The sequence below is a fragment of the Nipponia nippon genome, unplaced genomic scaffold (assembly GCF_047370975.1).
Source record: "Nipponia nippon isolate SJK-2023a ecotype South Korea unplaced genomic scaffold, ASM4737097v1 scaffold_1, whole genome shotgun sequence".
Taxonomy (NCBI): domain Eukaryota; kingdom Metazoa; phylum Chordata; class Aves; order Pelecaniformes; family Threskiornithidae; genus Nipponia; species Nipponia nippon.
The window spans coordinates 76157715-76179648 of record NW_028262290.1 but is presented as its reverse complement, the minus strand read 5'-3'; the positions used below and the strand labels follow the sequence as shown (position 1 = coordinate 76179648).

The 21934-nt window shown below is 40.5% G+C and overlaps 1 protein-coding gene across 5 annotated transcripts in view; it reads right to left on the bottom strand.

Annotated features, from left to right (window-relative positions):
• Positions 1 to 4267: 4267 nt before the first annotated feature.
• GRB10 (growth factor receptor bound protein 10) overlaps positions 4268 to 21934 on the bottom strand; it is a 148388-nt gene continuing 130721 nt past the window's right edge. For all 5 annotated transcript variants that reach the window (XM_087760071.1, XM_087760077.1, XM_087760055.1 and 2 more), the window contains 10 exons: positions 20888 to 20962; positions 17664 to 17801; positions 16930 to 17040; positions 15731 to 15829; positions 13428 to 13505; positions 12645 to 12761; positions 11700 to 11766; positions 10556 to 10643; positions 8187 to 8280; positions 4268 to 7391 (listed from right to left, as the gene is read on the bottom strand). In XM_087760071.1, coding sequence (XP_087616197.1) covers positions 7245 to 7391; positions 8187 to 8280; positions 10556 to 10643; positions 11700 to 11766; positions 12645 to 12761; positions 13428 to 13505; positions 15731 to 15829; positions 16930 to 17040; positions 17664 to 17801; positions 20888 to 20962 — 1014 coding nt within the window. In that variant the 3' untranslated portion in view covers positions 4268 to 7244. The remainder of the gene's footprint in view (positions 7392 to 8186; positions 8281 to 10555; positions 10644 to 11699; positions 11767 to 12644; positions 12762 to 13427; positions 13506 to 15730; positions 15830 to 16929; positions 17041 to 17663; positions 17802 to 20887; positions 20963 to 21934) is intronic.

Sequence of the window (21934 nt, the reverse complement as noted above, 5' to 3'; positions counted from 1 at the left end):
AAGTTCGGCTCAGTCCCTGTCATTTATCACCCTGTTTCGGGGCCGAATGAAGCCAGACACTACCCTTGTACAGCTTCAGGGCCCTGACGAGCTCTGCTCTGCTGTAGCAGCTGAACCAGGCAGCCCCCGTGCCCCCAGCACACCCTCCCGGCGGCTGGCTGGGGGACACGGCTGTCGCAGACCCAGGAGGCATTGCCTTCTGGGGTGGTAGGGAGCAAATTCAGTGCTTACATGGCCGTTTCTCTGAGGGCAGCCTTAATTCAGTGGAAGGGAGCCTGCAGTTGATGGTAGGTAGCACAGGCTTTCTGGGTCTTTCCTCAGCTATGAGTGCCACCTCCAGTTGTTTCTCTATGAGCTGGCCCTCATGTGGACACACGTACTGGGTCAGATCAAAAAGCTCTCTAGCCCTTGTCTAATACTTAGCAGTGGACATGTAGGGAAGAAAGAGTACAACTGTGGGCTGTCAAGTAATGATTCTTCCCCTAAAGACTGCTCCTGGCACTTGGTGGCATGTGGCCCATGGACTTGCAGAGTGAAAGATGGTATCTTTGTAGTTAACATCCGTCACCTGAGTTTTGTCTATCATGATGTTTAAGCCGTTTGTGAACCCATGTGAACTTTTGCCACGTGCTATATTTTGTGGTGGAGAACACTAGAGCTTACACGAGCAGTCTATGAAGAAATATTTCTGGTTTTCCTGAACTGGGCCTCTGCACACTTCAGGTGATCCTCTGCGACTTTTGTATTGAAAGAGATCATAATTAAATGTTTTGTATTCTGCTCAGCTGCCTATGGTTTTCTAGTCTCTGCTTTCTAGTTGGCTGAACCGTCTTACTAGATTTGATTGTTCCTCTGACCATCCTGCTTGCTCTTCCTTATATCTCTTTCCATTTTTACCACATCCTACGCCTCCCTTCCTTCTCCTGTCCTAGGAGTTCCTGCTCCCTTATCCTTTCAAGGACAGCAGCGTCTAGGATTTTGTTTGTGAAGGTGTGCATGTAAGCAAGAGGATGCAATGCCTTCTCAGGCACACTCTCTTCTCTGAAGTGCCCTGTTTTCAAGAGCAGGTCAAAAGCTTGTTCCGGCAATTGATTGTAAATATTTTGAGACACACTTTGTAAGCCTTCGATGATTTTCATCCTTGTTTAGCCAGCTGTTTTCACAAACCACATAGTCTTTAGTGAAAAACCAACTTAATTCTTCTACCCACCAATTCTGTAATTATCAATTTTTTTTTCTTCCATGACTAGCTGTGTTGTGGGGTAATTTTTCAAGAAGCTTTAATCCTCACAGCTTGCCTTGTTTCTGTATTTGTTTTTGGACCTGGTTCTAAGAGTACTACAGTAACCTGAAAACTAAGAGTTGGTAAGAGTCACACAGAGCACATTAATATCCTGCAGAAATTCAGCAGCAAAGGGAAGTATTATGGAGGAAATCAAATACTGAAAAGGTCTAACTAAATTAAAGTATTTCAAAATAGGATGTATCTAGCATTCTTTGTGGGGCAATGAAATTCTATGTTTTCAGTACCGAGCTTAGCCATTTGCTTTAACCATTCTCACCGTTGTTAGCAGAACCATACTTTTACCTTCCTTTTCTCTTGATGGCAGTTGGACAGACTGTTCTGGAGAATGGGCAGGTTGTAGAAAACACCAATTCCATAGCTATTTCTCTGCTTGATAACTCAAAATGCCGATCCTCACACCTCTGGAGAACGTGTTTCAAAAGGCAAATAACATGGAAGTCTTTACCTAGGAGCGTCTTCACAAGTCTGAGGGAGGAGGGGAAACTGACTCTACGGGACTGGCGAGCAGCACCCAGACTTCACACCGCCGTCTTCACTGTGTTCCCAGTCACACCCAAACCATCACTTGGACAACACTGCCCAAGACCACTTCTTTTCTCCAGTCGGTTTCCCTCCCGGTCTACCTCTTCCGAGCCCTCTTTTCTTCAGTTATACCTCTGACTGCACTTGAGTTGAGCTTCAGAGCCCATAAACCCAGGCTGTACTTTGACTCAGAGCTGGCAGCTGCGTTTATAATTTCACCTTCCTGGTCCCCAATTGTGGCACCAGAATCTTGCAGCCAACAGATGGAAAACAGCTGATTATAGCAAAGCATACAAACCTGGGTAACCAACAAGCGTCCTAAGACCCCTTTAATCACAGCTCAGCATCTTGTGATGAACCAATCTTTCTTGCTCAAACATCTGCTAGTATCTGTGCAAAATGACGAGCCATTAGAGCAGAATGTCTTCAGGCTGAGAGTTTGCAATGTGAGTGTTACACAAACTAATTTATTTTGAAGTCTCAGACGTGACTAATCGCAATATCTAATGAAAATCATATAGCTCTTGGACGTAGTTGTGGTTATATTAGGTTTTCAAATACTAATTAAATTGGGCTCCAAGTTAAGGAAGGAAGACATAGGATTTAGGATGCAGAAGCAACCCAAATTAAGGCAATGTGGGTATTTCAAAGACAGACATCTCTTTTCTCCATCTGCTGATATTGTTACCAAAGTTTCCAAGATGTTAGGCAAAGAATGCCCGAGACACAAAGCAGCATACGAGCTGGACATTAACAAGCCAGATTAAAGCATCGCTACATTAGCAATAACATAAACCCGAAGGCATCTAAAGTTCGACTTACTTGAAGGGAAATGGCTCAGCTGGTGATGTTTTTCTCATCTGGTTTTGCGGGTACAGGCTGAAGCGGCGACTTGGTGTTAAAATAAGCCTGACTTTAGGGTTCTGTGTGTCAGGATAAAAGCGCGGCAGCCACATGCTGTAAAACAGTAGTCTGACACCAGTTTACTCCTAGGTTCAAATGCATTTAAGCTGTTTTGCCAGGTGAACTTCATGCTAGAAAGCTTCATGTGGGATCAGTCATCTGATGATGTCTGTTGTCCTGCAACTGATGTAAAAGCAGCACAAACCTTCTAGCAGACAATTAATTCCAGTCTCTATCGTGTACCCGTTTCTGACCCAGAGTAATTTTGTACTGGTGACGTTCTGATAGCACAGGTACCTGCTGTTACCGTCCAGGGCCCAATTTCACAGGGATCATTTTGCACTTGCTACAGCTGTGGGCAGCCTGGACAAACATGCAGACATGGGGCAGCCTTACCAACACCTTTTGCCCGGGCTGCTTTTTTTTCATGCCATCTTCTTCTTTGTTCCAAACGTAATACATGCCATAAAGTAAGGTGGGGTTTGGGGGTTGGTTTTTTTGTTTGGTTTTTTACAGGTTTGTGTAGAATTATAGTTCTTCTCTTTTAATGGTTACAGAGGGGGGCAATTTCAATGTTAGCAGCGCTTCCTTTAGCTAAGCAAGAAATAGGCATCTTCAAACCTTTTGCAAGGAGTCCCCTTTCTTCAGCTCAGTGAAGGAGCAAGTTCCTTGCAGGCAGGATAGTGAACTCTAAGCACTTTAATGTGCATCTCCAGAGAGAAAAATTGGGGGGAATATCAAAACCCAAAATAAGTACTCTGCCTTTATGTGCTGACGAATGAATTTCATAATGCTAACACGTAACTCATGCCCCAGTGCAATACAAACTCGCATGAAGACGCAGCATGCAGAAGCCAGAGTGTGACTAAGGCTTGAAGTGGAACGCGTTTGATGGCTTCTATGGATTAGCAAGGCAGAGGCAGGAAAGGGTTGCGTCCAACAAAAAAGCGAAACATTTTCAGCCTTCTATTGTTCTCTCCACCAGAAGAACCACCAATCTCCCCCCCAAAACCGGCTTTTTTAAGCAAAAACGTATTTTGTGCAGATGTGCTTTTCCACCCAAATGCTGATGGACCACGCAAATCCAAGGATTACAGGGGTAAATAACTGCTTTCTGAAAGTACTACTGAAAAGTTTTCTGATCCAACAGCTATCCGGCCAATAAAGTGCTTTATGCAGAGTGTACATTTTCAGTGAGTTACAGGTTTGTTTTACGACCCAGAAGATGCTGATGGTGTATTTCCCGATTTGATTCTAGCAACCTTCCCAAATGCATATTGTAAATAGCACAGCAGACTATCGCCAATAATGTTCCTCAAACAAAAGGGATGAACAAGATCTTTTTTAAATAAAGGACAGTCTGTCCTAACAGGGATCATAAGACAGAACAGTCAGAATGAAGACATCTTCGGGCTTCTGTTTTCCTCTTAACTCTTCTTAAAGGCCGTTTAATATAACCCACCCCAAATAACCCAGCATTAAGGCAAGAGACACATGGTGTACAGATATATCCAAAAGAAGACATTCATTCCAATATAAAATGAATAGCATTGTATTAACGTTTATTTCTAATTACAAGAAACAGAATATCAGTCCCTTATTTGTACAAAAATACCTGAAAGATTACAATTAGGTTCACAAGCCAAAAAGCTATTTACAGTATGAAGCAAAGCATATTGAATAAAGGTTTTGTCTCTTAAGTTAATACCTTTTGCATTCCCTGAAACTTTAAACTTTATTCCATTTTACAGTCACTAAATCTTGCATTGTGACAATATAATTTACGATAAGCAAGTCTTGCCACTGGAAAGGTGCATTGATTGGTCAAACTGTCAGGTATTTAGTGCAGAAAAGATAAGACAAAACATCTAAACTGAGGCACGTGTTTCTTCAAGATTAATTAACAAATAAAAAGTTTTTTTGTACTTTAACACCTATCGTAACATAACTTAACTAGTAACCTCATTACCAAAACGGTTTGGCATTTTCCTTCTCAACATATTCAAGATTGCTACATGAAGTATTTATTTAGAAAATAAAATCACAGGCAAAAAGATAAAAATTCAACAGGCTCCAAAACAACCCTGAGCATCCCCTTTACATTCATGTCATTTAAATACAAAAATAAGAGTCAAATGTCCTTCAGTCCTTGGTATTCTGAGCTGGCAGCCAGCTGAATCTGTTGGAAAACTAAGGTGGTACTGACTGTTTTCCAGCAGAAAGAAGACAAAGCAGCGATCTGCTTAGGTAAGATTGTTGCCACTTTGAAGGTGGTCACTTTCTCAAAACAGCTCACTTTAGCTGGGAAAAGTACAAAATACTAAGTCAACCATCTACATACAAAAATCATGATTCATAGTCAAACTTTTATTCTCAATTTAAATAAGATGCAAGGTTTTTTTTTATAAATATGAAACACTGCAAATACTATCCGCCTACTGGGAAAAATGCATGGTTGTCACTAAGCTATGTAAACAGAAAAACTGAAAACTACAGCATAAATGGTCTTATTAAACTGGTAATGTCGTCAATACAAGTATCTTTTTTCTCCTAATAGGGGCCAAATAGAAGCATGCAAAGTGAAGTCAGACTTAAGTTAGCTTAATTTCAAGGTTTTAAAATACGTTGTCTAGAAAGCAGGAGCACTCATTTCACTATGTACAATTAAAAAAAAAAAAACAAAAACAAAAAGGCTTCTACTAAAAACAAAATCAAGTTTCTTCATTTTTAATACCTAGACATTAAATGGAAAAAAAAAATACTAAATGTGTTCTGTAAACTAAAATACAGTGTTTCTATACCATTGACATAGTTATAAGCTGATATGGACGACTCAGGCAGGTTATGGTTTGTCTTAAGCTATTCTCAACACTACGTGAAGACCTAAAGGTGTAGGATTGGATTTCCTTCTTTACCCTTTCAGATGGCTAGGATTTCAAACCCAGTGGCAAGTATTAGTAAGGATGAACTAGCCTGTGTGAATCATTTACCATCTTAAGAATGCTCCGTTCTGCACTACGCTCTGCAGGTTCCCAGGGTGGGATGCTTCTCGCTCTGGCTAACTGCCTGAAGCCCTGGGAAGTTCGTTCGGTAACAGTTCCTGCACCAACCGCCTTGCTGAAAGAATGGTATTTGCAATGGCAGGATCAAGGTGGGACTCGTCTAGCTGTAAGCCTGATTTATCATCAGAAAAAGTTATTGTGCAACCATTAAATAATCGATTTAAACATTCACAATAAAGTAGTTCTGATGACAAACGGGCACCAGAGCAGGATACATGTTTGTCTGCCATAGGTACTGGCGTGCTTTAGCGCGTATGACAGAGAGATCACCAGTTACCTCGATGGATGGTACTGCCAGCAGCTAGTTCACAATCAAATGTGCTTCCATTCCCAGTATGTTCTTTCTCACCACGTAAACTTGCATGGCCCTACAGAAAGCAGAAGGGGTGCAGTTCTTTTTATGCCCTATTCCCCAGGAGAGTTTTGTGTCACTGTAGCTTTATTATATGGAAAGAGCTCTTTGAAACAGTCTGAAAATTCAAGGAGCTATAAAGCTAAAAACACTGGGTTTTTTGTTTTTATCTTGTCATACTACCCGCAGAAGAATCTTCTCACAAAAAATGGTGGTTTCAAATACAAGTGTAGTCATTCAGTCCTATTCTATTTAGTAACAGTAAGTTTCCTCAGGAAAACAGTCAAAAGGCTGTAAAAAACAAACCACCGCTCCAATAATAAAAATTTGTGCATAGAATCTAATACAGTCTTTGCATGACTGGATGCCACTAATATGCCATCAACATACTACAGCCATAATGCTACAAGTCAACAGTTTTAAGAGTACGTATATGGTGGCATGTTCTTTTAGAATTGTATCCTCATTGCTTCTTCAAAGACATCTGCAGATCATCGAACCTCAGGTCTCCAGAGAAGTTTTGAGACACACACGCGCGCACACACACACACTTCTTGATTTTCTTCTAGATCCTTTTAGGCTGAAGCATTCCATACATTTTAGGGTGCAGATTAATACCCAACTCCTGCATGAATTTTAAAAGCCACATCAGCTCCTAATATAGGCTGCATACAATATCCGAAACAAAGGAGGAGTGCAAAAAAAGTGATCAATACAAAAAGTAAACACACTAGTCTTAATTGTCAAGATTATTCCAGGGCAAGAGTTCTTTTCAAAGATTTCTCTTCACACTTGTTCCTGTTAAGTGGCCCAGCCAAGACAGCTTCCAGTTTTGTTTCAAATTTACTCATGGTTTTACATACCCTCCCCCCATTTTTGGGATGCTGGGACACTCAGCAGCAATCACTCTTAGGTGTTAGACAAACCAGCAATCTTGGTCTGTTGGCACCTGTCGAATCCATCCCTTTCAGAGTCCCAAGGTGCATAATATTTTTATTTGTTTTTGCCAACTTACAAATCTGCCAATTCCCCAGTGTCAACGTTCTCTTACAATTACTCTTCTAGCAAATCCAGTCTTCAGTGAGAGTCAGATTTGAGGTCATAAGGCCACTCGGATGCAGTGGTGTTTGAGTTTGCAGGGCAAGACTCCTTTGTTTAGTTGATAGAATTCAACAAGCTGGATTAGATCACTGAATTTGGTGTTCCCATCATCCAGGCTGAAAAATATCTGTCCATCATCTTCACACTGGGGAAACAAAACGTCCTTTTCAAGTTAGACTGCACATGAAGAGATGCAAGTGTGGCAAAACATCAGGAGTACAAGTGTGTGACGCCAGATGAACGGTGGGCACTGCCCAAACAACCTAGTGCCCAGAGATCTTCATGAAACCACGCCCGGCACCAGAAAAGAATGTACGTTAACCCAACCTGAAATGTTTTGTTTATGAAAGCGAGAGCTCATGGGCAGAGTAACCGAAAGTGGTAGAGACAGCACTGGCCTTCATTACATAAAACAAAAACACCCCCAAAATATTTGTTAGCTGTTTGTAGAATTGGTGGGCAAAGAAAGAGAAGAGGGTCTGGACCAATAAAGAGGTCTGAGTGACATTAAACTTCTGATACTCTTTTGGATCAAGACAGAAATCAGGTAGGTTCTCGACATCTCAGTGTAGTATTGTTTTAGGCTCAACGTTATTGGATAATTTCCAGAATAAAACTTTTAAAAGTTTCCCTAAGTTCTTCTGTGTTTGCCTAAGTGATTGGGAGACAACTGCCACTGTTGCTGCTGTCAGTCACAGAGAACAAGTTCTGTGCGTTACTTCTATACCTAAGTGACTTACGCTTGTTTTCCAGGCTATGTTAACAAAGAATTTTAATCAGAGATTTGTCAATTCCAAAGAATACTTGCTAATATACTTGCTAATGGAAACGTCCCTGTTAATTACATCAGACATTAATACGAGGTCTCTTCAGATGTCAGCAAAACTTTATGATTTAGAATTTCTTTTCTTGTGATCAGGATCAAAAATAATCTACTTACCGGCAAGATTTGAAAATGCTTTATTTTTTGGTGATGGCACAGCGTAAGTACAAATGCCTTTGGATTGCTTTGGCTGTCCCGGAGAAGAAACAGTCTAGGAGAGAACATTTTTAAGTACACACTGAATACCACAATCCATTTCTTCATAAATAATCAGAACCACCAAGTCATTTTGTGCTATTGCCTAACTCTTCTTTAGTTGCATTAACAGGTGATTCCGTAACTGGCAATTTGCTTTCTGTTTTGATACCATGGCTATGCAACACTAACAGGTGAAGAAACAAGAAATGAAAGATACACGACAGTAGTTCTTCCCCTATGAATGTATATATGAGGCTTTTTTTAAGTGTCTCTCTAACTGAGCTTTGCATTACTGATATGTACTCTCATGAAGAAAATGTTCTCATTTAACTCCAAAGCAAGTCTGGATTTCTGTAGATGGGAACGTAATACATGAGAACCTCTTCCCACTCTCCAGTATCTTCCATCAGTTTACGGAAATCCAGCGTTAGCAAAATTACGTTTAAGTTAAATGGCTGCAATTGCAGAGAAACAGCTCAATACTTTCTTATAAAACGACCTATCAGTTAAGTAGTATCCCCATTACCAAGATGGGGACAACACACACTGATTTTTCCCCTAGACCAGTCACAGTATTTTTCCCTCAGCATCACTGGAAAAGAATGGACGTTAGGAGTATTGCTAGCAACATCATACACTATGTAACTGTCACTTTTAAGTTGACTCACAAAATGGACGCCCTAACTCAAACGGTTAAACACATACTTAGAAGAGGAGAAAAAAATCTAGTCAAAAAATGTTTCCTCCCCTTGGTATTTATGAACTAAGGAAGGAGAACCTCTCCATGCCACAGGAAACGAGAATATACCTTTGGCATAAGGCTCACAGCGCTAATCACTAGTGGATTTGTGAGATGGCCAAGCACAGTACTGGGGCAGGCCTCAAGCCCTCTTAATTGCTAACCACTAAGCCAGGAACATGCTTTTCCAAGGCTGAGTTGCAAGAACTGCTTGTAGCCTTATGAACCCGAAAGAACTTACTCCAGCCCCTCAGAACCGATTGAGAAATGTCAATACCACAAAAACGCACCATCATAACCCAGGTCGGTCCAATGCTGGGAGACAGGCATGTCTTGCCACCACCGGAAACCATGCATGGTATTTGAACATTCCTTTTTAGTCCTAGCAAGACCAGATGGGTGGAAAAGGGACCAAAGACTTTACACATTAGGATCCATCTCAGGGAGGAAGATCTTACCTGCCCTGTGGTCTCTGCAGTTCACGCAGGTCTCTCTAAATTATCTCGCATCTAGCTATTTCAGATTATGCATGGTATCATAAGCTGGTGGCAGAAAGCAAAACTCAGCACAACTGATCCTGCAAGTGTTTACTCAGCCCCTGGCAAGCAACAGGCTGCCCACACAAACAATGACTATAAATATAGATGTAGATGCATCCTCGACAATAGCTTCCAGAAACAGTCAGACGATGCAGGAGTATCAGCTGCATATACACACTGCTGAACATCTTACACGAGCCATCAGAAGCCTGTTAACTTTCTACCTTCTTTTGTTCAAGAACACACAGAGCAGGAAAACACAGGCAAGACTTTTCTACGCTGAAAAACCATGATCCCTAGATCTCAGAGCACATAGGTAACACGGTTCTTTTGCCACTAGTGACTGACCTCACTACAGCCAAACTAACCCTGACAGCAGTGAGCTTAGTGAACTGAAGGCAACCATGCTCTTCCCATCCTACAAATAAAGAAGTGCTGAATGCAGTTTAAGCAACTTCCCTATGATAACCATAACTACATATACATAAGGGAAAGAGAGATGCTCAGAAGATACTTAAATCTCAACTACAGACATTTTAGAGAGCACTGGAACAGGTACTTTCATTTCTTTGCTCTAGAACAGAAATAAATAGTGAGAAATCATCATTAACTGCTCTGATTCATGCAAAAGAGCACAAATGGCTGATTATAAATTTGTGGGCAAATAGCTAGGTACAGCTTTGCCTGAAAAATATGCCCTCAACGCAGATTACAGGAATTAATTATTTTCAAATTCTAAATTTCTCTAAAACTTGATTGACTCTGTTGGAAAAAAGAAAAAAAAATTAAGTGCATTCTTAATATTTTGTTTTTCAAATTAAAGAGTCAGAACCCACTCCTACAAACACGTGTTCTGTCTTTTTGAAATCCAGGCAGGTTATAATGGGACGACTCAAGAATCAGGTTACTCAGAAGTGCTCACAAGCCTGTAAACCCTTACAGCAGAAGTTGTGCTCTTGCCTATAACGCTTACCAGCAGATCAGAAATACTAAGCAACAGCAATACCTACCCATCTACAAGCCCTTGTTGCTTAATAATCCTGTGAGATTCTTCTCTAGAGATTCTGCCGTGAAACCAGTGCTGTGTCCTGTGAATAACTGGAGGCGAGAGGGAAAAGAGGGAAAGACAGGATGGTTAGAAACAGTAACATGTGCAACAGTTTTTTCCACATGCTAATTACTTAAATATTTTAAAAGTGGGTATAGGTTTGTTGCAGAAGATAAAATATCTTTCATCAATCAATATAAAAAATGAATCAATATGAAAAAAAAATGCACCAGCTGCTGCATCTACTTCATATACCAAGTAGACAGACATTATCTCCATGTATTTTTTGATTTGCAGATGTATGATTAGGTTTATGAGAGATATCTCTTGCAGTACTGCCTTTTCATAGTTTCTTGAAAATGTTGGGACTAAACAATTCTTAAAATACAATTGTATGAGCTAACAAGTTAGAACCAAGTCCCTTTAACTCTTGAATAATGAAAAGCACTTCGCCTTGTGCTTTCAAGGGTGGAGTTACCCCCAAATATCTAATGTTTATTGTTTTATTGTTTTTCAAATGGTATTTTTAAATTCTGTTCAACAGAACAGAAACACAGAATAGAAACAGAGAATAGCAACAGAGAACAGCTGTGTTTCCTCTAAGAAGTCCAGGATATTAATACACAATTTCCTATTGTTTTAATAAACTTACAATCTCAAAAAGATATTCAGGACTCACACTACAGGCATCCATATTTTACATTATTGAGTTACGGAATGAATGCTATGTTGAAGAGTCTCGGTTTTACTCTTTAAAGATTAGCAGATCACTCTGACTTCCCTTGTCTAAAATGAAGAATTGACTTCTGGATTTTTTAAAATGGAAACATTTATCGAGTCTCAATTTTCATAAAATCTGAGTTTCAGAAGATTAAAATTGAAGAAAAGCTTGAGCACGCCTTCAAAGGAAAACAAATTCATTCTACTATGTCTGTATGGGTAAGCGCGTTAATGACACAGAAGCTACTGATGAACAGAAACATAGTAGTTGACACGGAGGCATTAATACTACATGAATGCACTCTATCTCCGTCTCTATATGAAACGGAACTTTTCTTTACCCACAGAGGCCTCTTATACTGTCCTTACAAAACAGCAGAATTTACCTGTACTCAGTGTGGAAGGATGGAGTGGACTTTGGCTCCCCAAGATGTTCATTCTTGTGCTACGTTTCTATAGAGAAAATGAATTACCGTTAAATCCACACTAAAGCCTCAACAGAAGAGAATTAGTGCACATGCAATACAGATTTAATTTACAGGAAACTGGGGGCTGGGCAAGTTTAATGCAAGGATGAGAAAAAGAAATGCAACTTTGAAGGGGGCTAATCTACAAGCAGCAGCTCATTTCAGTTGGCTTAAAACACAAGCCAGATGTTAATGATGAAAGCTCAGTATCTCAAAAAAAAAAAAAAAGAAAAAAAAAAAAGAAAAAATGACAGAAGAAAGAAAAGTCTGATATGTTTCTGCTCAGGCAAAACACCAGGCACTCAGTAAATCAAGCAGTATTTCCCTCCCGTACATAAAGCACCAGCTAGTGCTTCAATAATGACTCCTATTCCCTAAGAGACGAGCATGTGGGAAAACTTGTACTGCAGCTGTCTGTCCACAAGACACTATAAACAAGTTACATCAGTTTTCATTGCAAGAGGTCCTGCCTCTTGTATATTCTGCAATTAAACTTACTGGGAGCAAGCCATTAGTCAGAGCCCCAGCCTCTTCCATGTGGGGAAGCATTTAATTTGACATATTCCTCCTCAGAGACTGGTTTTGCAAACTGGCAGTAAAGTTCTGGTGGGTCTGCTTTCCCCCTCAACTTTCCTCTGGACACTAGGGGGACAGAGAAGCAGTGGTAGAAGGTTGTTGTGAATGTGACAGTTTTGCTAAAGATGGATATTGACTTTCAGATCTGCATGCTTGCAGTGTGATTGCTTCAGGTCGGAGCTAAGCTATACTGTGACCAGCACTGCACTAACATCATAGCACACTCTGTGTTTTGGCTCTCAACAGACTTACTAATTACAAAAACAGAAAAGAAGAGAAGATAGCTACCCTCCAAGCATGTCCTTCTTCCAAGGCAGCACTCTGTGCTTCAGCAGGATTTTCAATAACTCTTCCTATTTGCCCCGAAAAATCCATTGCTACTAGTGAGTTTTCAGATACACTTCTCTGAAAAGGAATTTTCACTTGTTTCAAAAAACAGGGAAAGAAAAAACCAGCTTGAGAGTTTCATTTCAAAATGTTTTGGTTTCAGAAGACTGTCCAAAGTTATCCTTCAACAGCACAGAAAATACATCTTTTTTTTTTTTTTTTCCCTTCCAAAAGATTTGCAGACACAAAAGATGGCTTTTCTTTTTAGGCCATAGGGGAGGGAGAGGATTCAAAGGCTGAGAATAAAATCTGGATTGCTCAAGTTGCCCACTTGCCCTATTACTGTACTCCAGTCATTTTCAGGGCCAGTTGGGATCCAAATATAGGATCTTCATTTTTAGATAGCTAACAGTCAGCTCTTGGCCCAACATATTTTAAGAGATTTACGTCTTAGTTTTGCCAGACCTAAGCTGGCTTCTGCAGAGACAGCCAGATGTCTCTGTACTGTACATCTCAAAGTGCCTGACGTATCCAAGATTTTTCAATCATGTCGATCATGTAAGCCTAAGATAATGAAGAGCCAACCACGTAAACTGTACCCAAGTGAAACGTGAACTTTACATTGATTTGCTACACAATGCTGAATTTACATTCCTTAGCGTAAAATTTTCCACTTTTAAAATGCAAAAGCAAATGTATCTTTTCCAACATCATACATTTAATGAGGTAAGGTTCATTACTTACTACTGGAGTGGAGAAGTGTGGAAGCATGGCTTTTCTCTGCTGGGGAATTCTGTAATTCTGATACAGTAGCATTCCATACTGCCAACAGAAATGCAAGGAGGTTACTTTTCAAAGATATACCCTAGGAAAAAAAACTGCAGCGATTTCGTAACACCACTTACACTGGAGCAAGGTGCCGCCAGTTTATTATTTTCATGATCGGAAGCTGTCCCAAAGCAATTTGTGTTAAGTAATGGTGACTGGCAGGTGGCAATCAAGCAGTAAACATGCATGACAAGTTTTATTTAAAAGACAGCACTTTTACAAGCCTGGGAGAAATACACAGGTAATTTCTGCCACTCTCAGCTATCGCTGTGTTTTCCTTGCAGAATACAAGCTTTCACTTGAGGTCAGAACACACCTATTAACTCCCCTTCTTTTTACCCTCTAGTAATGTGACCTGAAAAAAATTCTGCGTAAGAAGTTCTGTACGAGATAATATAAAGATGAACTAGGTTTTCATAACGATATAAAATACAAACCTTTCTAATTCACTAGCTCTTTTAATAAATTTCAGCAGGAAATAACACTTTTGATACTTTTCTCATCCTTATAAAAATAAGGTGATTGGATTCCAGTCATGCTCCTTGTTGAACATGATAAATTTTAGCAACACCAGTAGCTAAGAGGGTAGGAAAACACCTACTCAGTGCCCTCCCTAGAGGCACAGTGCTGAAGTATAGCAACATTGCTTACTGAATGTTCTAATTGAAATGGTATACATGATTTTGTAAACAGGGTAATAGATTACTATGGAAAGCTAAATCAGCAGGTAAATAAAAAGGAGTGTCACAGCCACAGCCTTGGGGTACAGCCTTAATTTTCCCTGACTATACACCTTTAATCATCTTTTAGTGTTCCTTGAAAACAACCGCTTTTTTTTCCTCTAGTGTTAACTGCCTAAGGGTGAACATTATATGCCAGTATACAGAAATTACTGCCATACGGTACCGTTGCTGCCACAGGTCACACTGCAAAGAAAGATTCCTCTGAACTGTCACAGCAAGATGAACGTCTACGTGTTTGGTAAGAATAGCTAATTCTGTACACTGTGAAGGTTTTTCCTTGCCATTCAGCAACATTAGTGCCTCCCCCAGTGTAAGTAATTTCTTCAGAACAAGTGGTACCTTCAAGGCACAATTCACTACAATTATCTGATCCTCTGAGCACTTTCCCCACAATGCAAAATTCTGTGTGTACAGGGAAAGTAAAGGACAGCTGAGAAGAAGCACTTGGAATTGCCTGGGGACTAAAACTCTTACCATAATTGTTAGTGTGTATTAAACACGAGTCAAGTCAAGTAACTGGAGAGTGGATTATGGTAGCCAACACAGGTATCAGCTCCACAGAAATCAAATATGCATCTTGTAGCTGGGACTGCTTCTTGCATCTTGGCCCATACTATGGCTAGTGCACCTGCTTTTGTAACAACTTAAAACAGGAATTTCCATACTGCAGCATAGAATCTCTTACAATTAACAAATGAGATAATATTTGGAGAGCATTCAAAGAGATGTACTCTGGTTTGGAAGGTGACCACTTAATGTATGAACCACTTAATTAGAACAGGCATTGCGTTTTCATACCCACAGGCCTAGGACTCTGATTTGCTTTCCCTACGCTTCCAGGGTTTTGCATGATGGACAGTCTGCACGGGGAGAGGAACAGGTAATTGTAGCAAATATCTGTCATGTTCTCTGCTTCAAAGAGCACAAAATAGACAACTTTCTCCTCACTTCCTTCCGTGCTGATTTTGTTTCAAAAACACTGTGAACCCTCCTACCAGATTATCAAGAAATCTCATTGTTAGCTCTCAGATATGAGTAACTTTCACCCAGAGATAGGGTTGCTTATTTCTGTTACTGTTTTTTAACAGAACCTTCAGAAAACTGAAAAAAATTGCAAAGGCTCTAGATAGCACTCTATTCTAGTTCAGATAACCACTTACCATTATCAAAACATTTTCTTTAGCTTTATGGTAACTTGCAAATACCTGGTTGGGCAGTTTTTTGATTCATTCACATATCATAAGTTTGGCTCCAGAACTAAAATTGTACTTGATTCGTATGTGGAAGGAATGGAGCTCAGTCCTTAAAAGTGCTTAAAAGCTTAGGAGGGACAGGTCTACCTGGCATTTTGCTCTTAGCTGTATCATTGTGGAGGCAGATGATGTTTCAGAACATATAGGTATTTTCTCATGAACAAAATAATGGATGCAACTTAACTATAGGTGTAGCTCTATTCACACAGAAGAGATTAGGTACCTTGAGGAGTCGAAAGGCAGTCATCCAGCACGTCCTGCTTTGCTCATCTTCAGCACACAACAACCTCAGTTCCTTAGTTTCATTTCTCACTCTGTTGGGCTATAAAGTATTAGAGGGAAGTCAGCCACATTCAGCGGAAAACCAACACCACTGTAAGTTTACTGCAGAGTAAACTTCTGAGTTTAAACTGCAGAGGCACGTACAGTATGAGTCTAAGAACTGGCCAGAAAAAGCTCACACCACCCTGAATTAAAGCTCAGGAGAAGCTGAGCATGCCTTGAAAGAAATCACTCTCTCAGCTGGGCCCAGTAAGATAAACGTCAGTGCCTGCTTTGAAATACCCTGCAGTTCTGGCAGTTTACAGGAACAAGGTACACAGGCCATGCTAGAACCAGAACCAAGGTATGTGGTTTTTTTTTTTTTTTTTTTTAGAATTGTGAGGAGTTTTATGAGCCCCCATTTTGAGATGAGGAACCAAAGTTTCCGTAACGGAAGGTTACTGAAAGTCTGCTTGCATCAGTTCAGGATCTATCGCGCAGCCGGTCTCTACTCTCTGAGGCAAACCCGTGTTGTCTAGCTCTGGAACGGCTGCTAGGAAGAAGACTACTTCACTGCTGTCAATAAAACCAGCTTCCAGCCTTATTTTTGTCTCAGAAAATTACACGGAGCTTTGAAATACTTTCCAAACCTCTCCATCAGTACCACAGTTTTTAAAACCCTTAAAGGCAACTGTTATTCTTATTTCCATTTTCCAAGACAATCTTCTTCTCTAAACAAATGCAAACCTCTGGCCCACAATAATGGTACAATTACACCCAATCGGTGCTTGATCCTCTGTTGCTATATTGGTGCTTGCTGTCCAGAGACACTCTCCTGTTCAGGTAGAGTACTTGGAAAAAAAATTTCATCTGTGAGGTGAACTAAGGCCACCTCACAGGCACACCATACTTCAGCACTGAGCTGATCTCGCACAGAAATTTCCGAAGCCAAAGGAGCACCAGATAAAGTGTTTAGAAGTGTCACATAAAACGATGGCAAGATTCACAGGACATGCCTGCCAAATGAAAGATGTTAAAGATCAAGTCCTCAAGACAGAAATGCAGAGTTTTACATACAAATCCCATTTAGCTGGGGGTTGGGGTGACTCTGAGCTACCAATACCGTCTTGAACTTTGGAAGAACTTAATGAGAAACATTACCTTTATACAAAATCCATACTCTGCAGGTGCATTGTACAACTTCTTGCCTGCTATCAACGAGAAGATATTGCTGTCTTCTAGGTCAGCCAACAATTGCAAATGTCTTGGCTCCTGGGGAAATAACGTGTTTTATCGTAGGTCAGTGTAAGATTTTGGAAGATCTTGCCGCAAGCTTTGCAGAATCTCAAGAGCAGCCTCCAACAGAGGGCAGTGCACGAACGCTGTGCTCCTCTCTCCGGCAGCTTCAAGTGGACTGGGCTTGTCACCTTTTCAGTGTCAGCCTACTAGCAGAGGGTGCTTTAGACAAGAAGCTGACAAACTACTTATTCAAGCACATCGCACTAAAGATGGCGTAGCCTATTACATGGCTCCTGAGAAATCTGACACTTAGGTAATATAAAATACTGTTTAAGGTATCATTTGAACTAAACTCATGAACCATGTGCTTGGAGAGCATGATTTCTCTTGCTAACCTTGTTCGCACCACTTCAGTAGCCACAATTATGTTGTCCGGCTAGCTTGGTTTTATTATCTAACAATGCTAAATAGCTGTTTTCATGCATCGGGAGCCCAGGGCTCGACTGTCACTTGACCATGGCTTGCTTATCCTTTTCTATGCGATAAAAAAAGGGAACACTGCGTGCAGATATTTCAAAACCAGCACAAAATACCCACCGCGAAAGCAGAAAATGCTTTCACATGCTAGTACCGTGCAACTTCTTTTTTAATCTTACCTTTGAAGTTCCTTTTGTAGAACAATAAAGTCCTGATCTCCTCAAACACACATACAATTTCTTCCACGATTTCCTACCCAGCTCTTTCACATGCAAGAAACCTTGGATTTCAGGGCAGCTACTGGAGTTTAAGAAGTTCTGTTGGAGAGGAAAATGTGAATGAGGATTGTGTCCTAGGCATGGACCATATAATTGTCACTGTAGATGCAGAACAGAGAAACAAATGGCAAAGCGCTTTGCTGACTTGGGGCACAGTTTCACATTATGCCTAAACTGACCTAGGTGTTTAAACTGATTTACGACCAAAATGGATATTCCTGCTCCTCCTGTTACGTCTGCCTGGCTAACTCCTCCTGCCACTGACATTTTCCTGTTTTCTGTGTCAATACTTAAAGCTCCAAAAGGCTAACCATGCCTCTCTACCCCCATTCTTCTTGCACTACGTAAGCTTATTAATTCTTAAGAGAAAATAATACCTTGTCACAACAATCCTGCCAACTAGTCTAACTTGGAAACACTGGCCAAAATCTGCAACTTTATCCTGAAGTTTTAGACATGGAACAGCCTGTTTCAGGATTTGCCACATTGGAGTCTTATATAGCACAGGTACCTGTCCCAAGACAAGATGTATGACAGAATATTTAACTCAAAATGAAACGTAGAGCAGTCAAATAAATGTCAGCAATTATACTAGACTTCAAGATCCAGAAGTATTTAAGTTCTTGACATAATTGGAGGGACCACATATGGAATCATTTGATTTGCGTTACATCAAAGGAAGGAAGTATTAACTATGGTTAGCGAACTGATGGATTGCTGCCTTATTACAATGGGCCAGTTTTTTAAATGACAGAAGACTTGCTCAGCAAGTTGAACGCCAAACTCCTAATAAATCCAATAGTAGGAAGAAAAATGCATAAGCCTGGTTGGTCTAGATGCCTCTGCAATTCTTGAAAGTCATGGTTTGGTGTTATTTGGTGGACAATAAGGAAACAAAACCAAAAATCAGTGCCCTGGGTCAGAATTCTTGGTTGTGTTAAAACCTAATTTTTTTTCCAGTCCTCCTCCCCATCTCATCTAATAGCATGGAAAAGAACAGTCCATTTTCCTGCTACCTCTACTGTGAATCCACTTCTCAACTGTGAAAGGGAAGGACCAAAAGGAGACTATGTTTTCTCTGTCCAGCTAGATAAACTACAAGTAAACTACAATGCAAGCTTCTTTCCATATCTGGGCCAGGCTGACACTAGCGAAAACAGATCCCGCTGTTTTTAATGCTACTGTTAAGACTAAAAATATTAGTTCTTAATGAAGTATATGATATTGTGAGATGATGTTTAATATTCTTCCCTATTTTCTGTGCAATTAAAAAAACAGCACACTTGCTCAATGTTTGAGGTGGCCTCAGATGCGACACGCTTAATAACCACTAGACTGCAGGACGTTTACCTTCAACAAATTACAGCTGTCGGTGAAATTATGAAAAATGGTTGTGTGTTTTTTAAAAGGCAAGGGGTATTTAATATAAATGCCTTAAGGAACATTGGTTTTTATGGTTAAACAATGAACCAAAGAGATTGTACCCATCCTCTTTCCCTCACCCTCTTGCGCTGTTAACCCTTGTGACTAATGCTTCTCCAGGACTGTACCCAACTGGGCCTTCCCAGAGGCAAACTCTTGTATCTTATAAGGTTTTCCTTTCCCTACTGTTTGAGTTACCCTAGATTTGAAACTTTTCCATCTTCAGGAACCATCTTGCTCTTTTAGGGAGTCCTGCTGGTCATGTTAACGAGCAAACTCGGTTCTCCACTTACACTGCAGGAAAAAGGGTCCAAGGTGTGAACACCTCTGCTCCTACCAGTCTGTGGCAATGCCTGTTCAGGGCAGTTTTGGTTCCTGACTGCAACCTCATTGCACGTGACTTTCATTTTTAATTCCAGAAATTTGTTTGATTTTTGTTTCGTTTCCCAGCTGAGAGTGGATGCTAACATTTTAAATTCTTCTCCGTGAACCTGGAGACAGTATTTAATGGATTTTGAAGTGGTTATGGGACAAAATGAGTGCACTGGTTCAAAAGTCAGTGGAAACTTGTTGTATTTAAACAAAGAGTCAGTGCGTATTTGCAAACATGCAAAATGACAGAAATCGAGCTAAAATCAGTTATTTGTATGCATGCTTTCTTTATGTATTTGTGCCCTCTGCTTTATAATTTGCCCGTTATTCATGGTACTGTCTTCTAGGCATCACGGTCTTACATGCTTAGTATAGCCCTCTTTTAATAAACTGTGTTTTAATTTGGCCTCAGGAGTTGAATGTCCCCCATTTCAGAAAACAACTAAAGTGAAAACGATTTAGACTACAGGGTTTAGATTGGAGTTCTTAAATTGAGAGGTTTAAGTGAATGAGTTACTGGTCAGAGAGGCAGCCCACCTTTCAGCACCATCCCTGGAGGCCAACCAACTGTGCCACCACCACAGTTCCTTCACGAACAAGCAAGAAACTGTACAGCAACATCACAACTTCAGCATAAACTCAGTGCACGTGTCACTGCCACACTACCAACACATATGCATAAGGTACACACACCTGTAATTTAACTTGAGGAGCTTTAAATGGGATTACTTTGCAAATACTACATACAATTTCCTGTAACTACCTGCACTTACTTCTTAGGGGATTATTTTTGTATATAAAAGAGCAGCTAGTTGGCTGAACCATGGGGAAGTTGGTCCTTAGTGTTAATTCTCACCAGGCACAAACATGGTACATAAAAAGCAAAAGCAAAACCTCTCACATTTCAAGTCCATCTTCTAATGTACACACACATTTTTACACTTTTTCCTATGCTATGATGTGGAGTACAGAACAGTACTTCTGTTTTGCCTTTTATAAGGTATATTTGTTTTTCTAGAAACATACCTGCTGAGACTGTTTTAGGAACAACACTAGGTGGCCAAATCAGGTACCCACAGAGTAGGCTGAGTATTAATGGAATAAATACGTGTGAACATAGCTATGAATACTTTGTGTTTATAACTTACACCTCAGTGCCACTGGGTAAGATCTTTGTCAGGTATTTTCAACATTAGTACTATATGCTATCTCACTACACTGCTCTTTCTCTGACCAGCTATTTCCAGACCTTTGAATTCTCCCTTCCTTCCTCTGAACCTCTCCCCTCCAGCTGCAAAATATTCTTTGTGCATACAGATAACTTACAGTACCTGCAAAAGTTGGGACTGTGGGATACTGCCATTTGTTTGCTGGCACCAGGCAACCATTTGCTCCGGAAAGAAATTCTAGACACAAAAAGAGAAGACAATTGGAAGTCACATTATATTTGAACACTTTTACATAGAACAAGTGGAATTTTCCAGTCATTGGTTTCTTGAAACTATCACTCTTAAATCAATTTGGAGATCCCCTGACACAGAAAGTAATACTAGGGCTTTCAAGTGCAGTTCTTCCCTTCCTTCTGCTCACCAAACGCCCATGCAGACAGAATGTGGATTTTTAAAATATCTGATATGCAGCATTTCATAAGCACATTTTCCCATCACTTCCTCTTCTGCTGAAGGCTTTTGGGGATCTCTAACGGCCTCTACTTTCTAGGAAAGGACGGGATGAATGGTCCTGCAGGTTGAGTACGCAGTGACTCTTTGCTTATTGCATGTTCTGCCACCAAATTTCAGGTCTTCCCTCTCTGTCCAGAAAGGCTGTTCACGAACAAACTCTCTGTAACTCCACTTGCCGTGTGGAGGATGCAGAGCAGGAGGAATAACAAGTTTTCCCTACCCTCACAGGGGTAAGCTGGACGCAAATGCATTAAAAGAAGTCTCGGGCGGGGATGCTGCAGGATCTCCAGTATGTACGCCTTTACCTTTGATAACACTCTCTTTCTATCCAAAATACGGTTCTTCAGTGCTGTATCTGCTTGACCCTAAAACCTGCTCAGTCCCTCAGAAGGCTCCAAACGAAGTGCCATTTGCAGACCTTCATTACCAGAAAGAGCTCATGTGTGACTGTTGATGCTTTCATTTGGTTGTTCAACAGCCAGGGCTTGAAACCTTTCAGTCTGTCAAGAGAAAAGCCCTTTGCAAAACCTACCCCTGTGTGTTTCTGTTTCAGGGTAACATAACAGAGCCCAGTGTTTTTTCTTGTAAGGATAGGTCCGCATACATTCCATGAAATTAAATAATACAAACTGAACGAGGACACATGTGCAATAATTAGGCTCTGTGTCGCATGCCCTGCTTCACGTGCTAGATTTG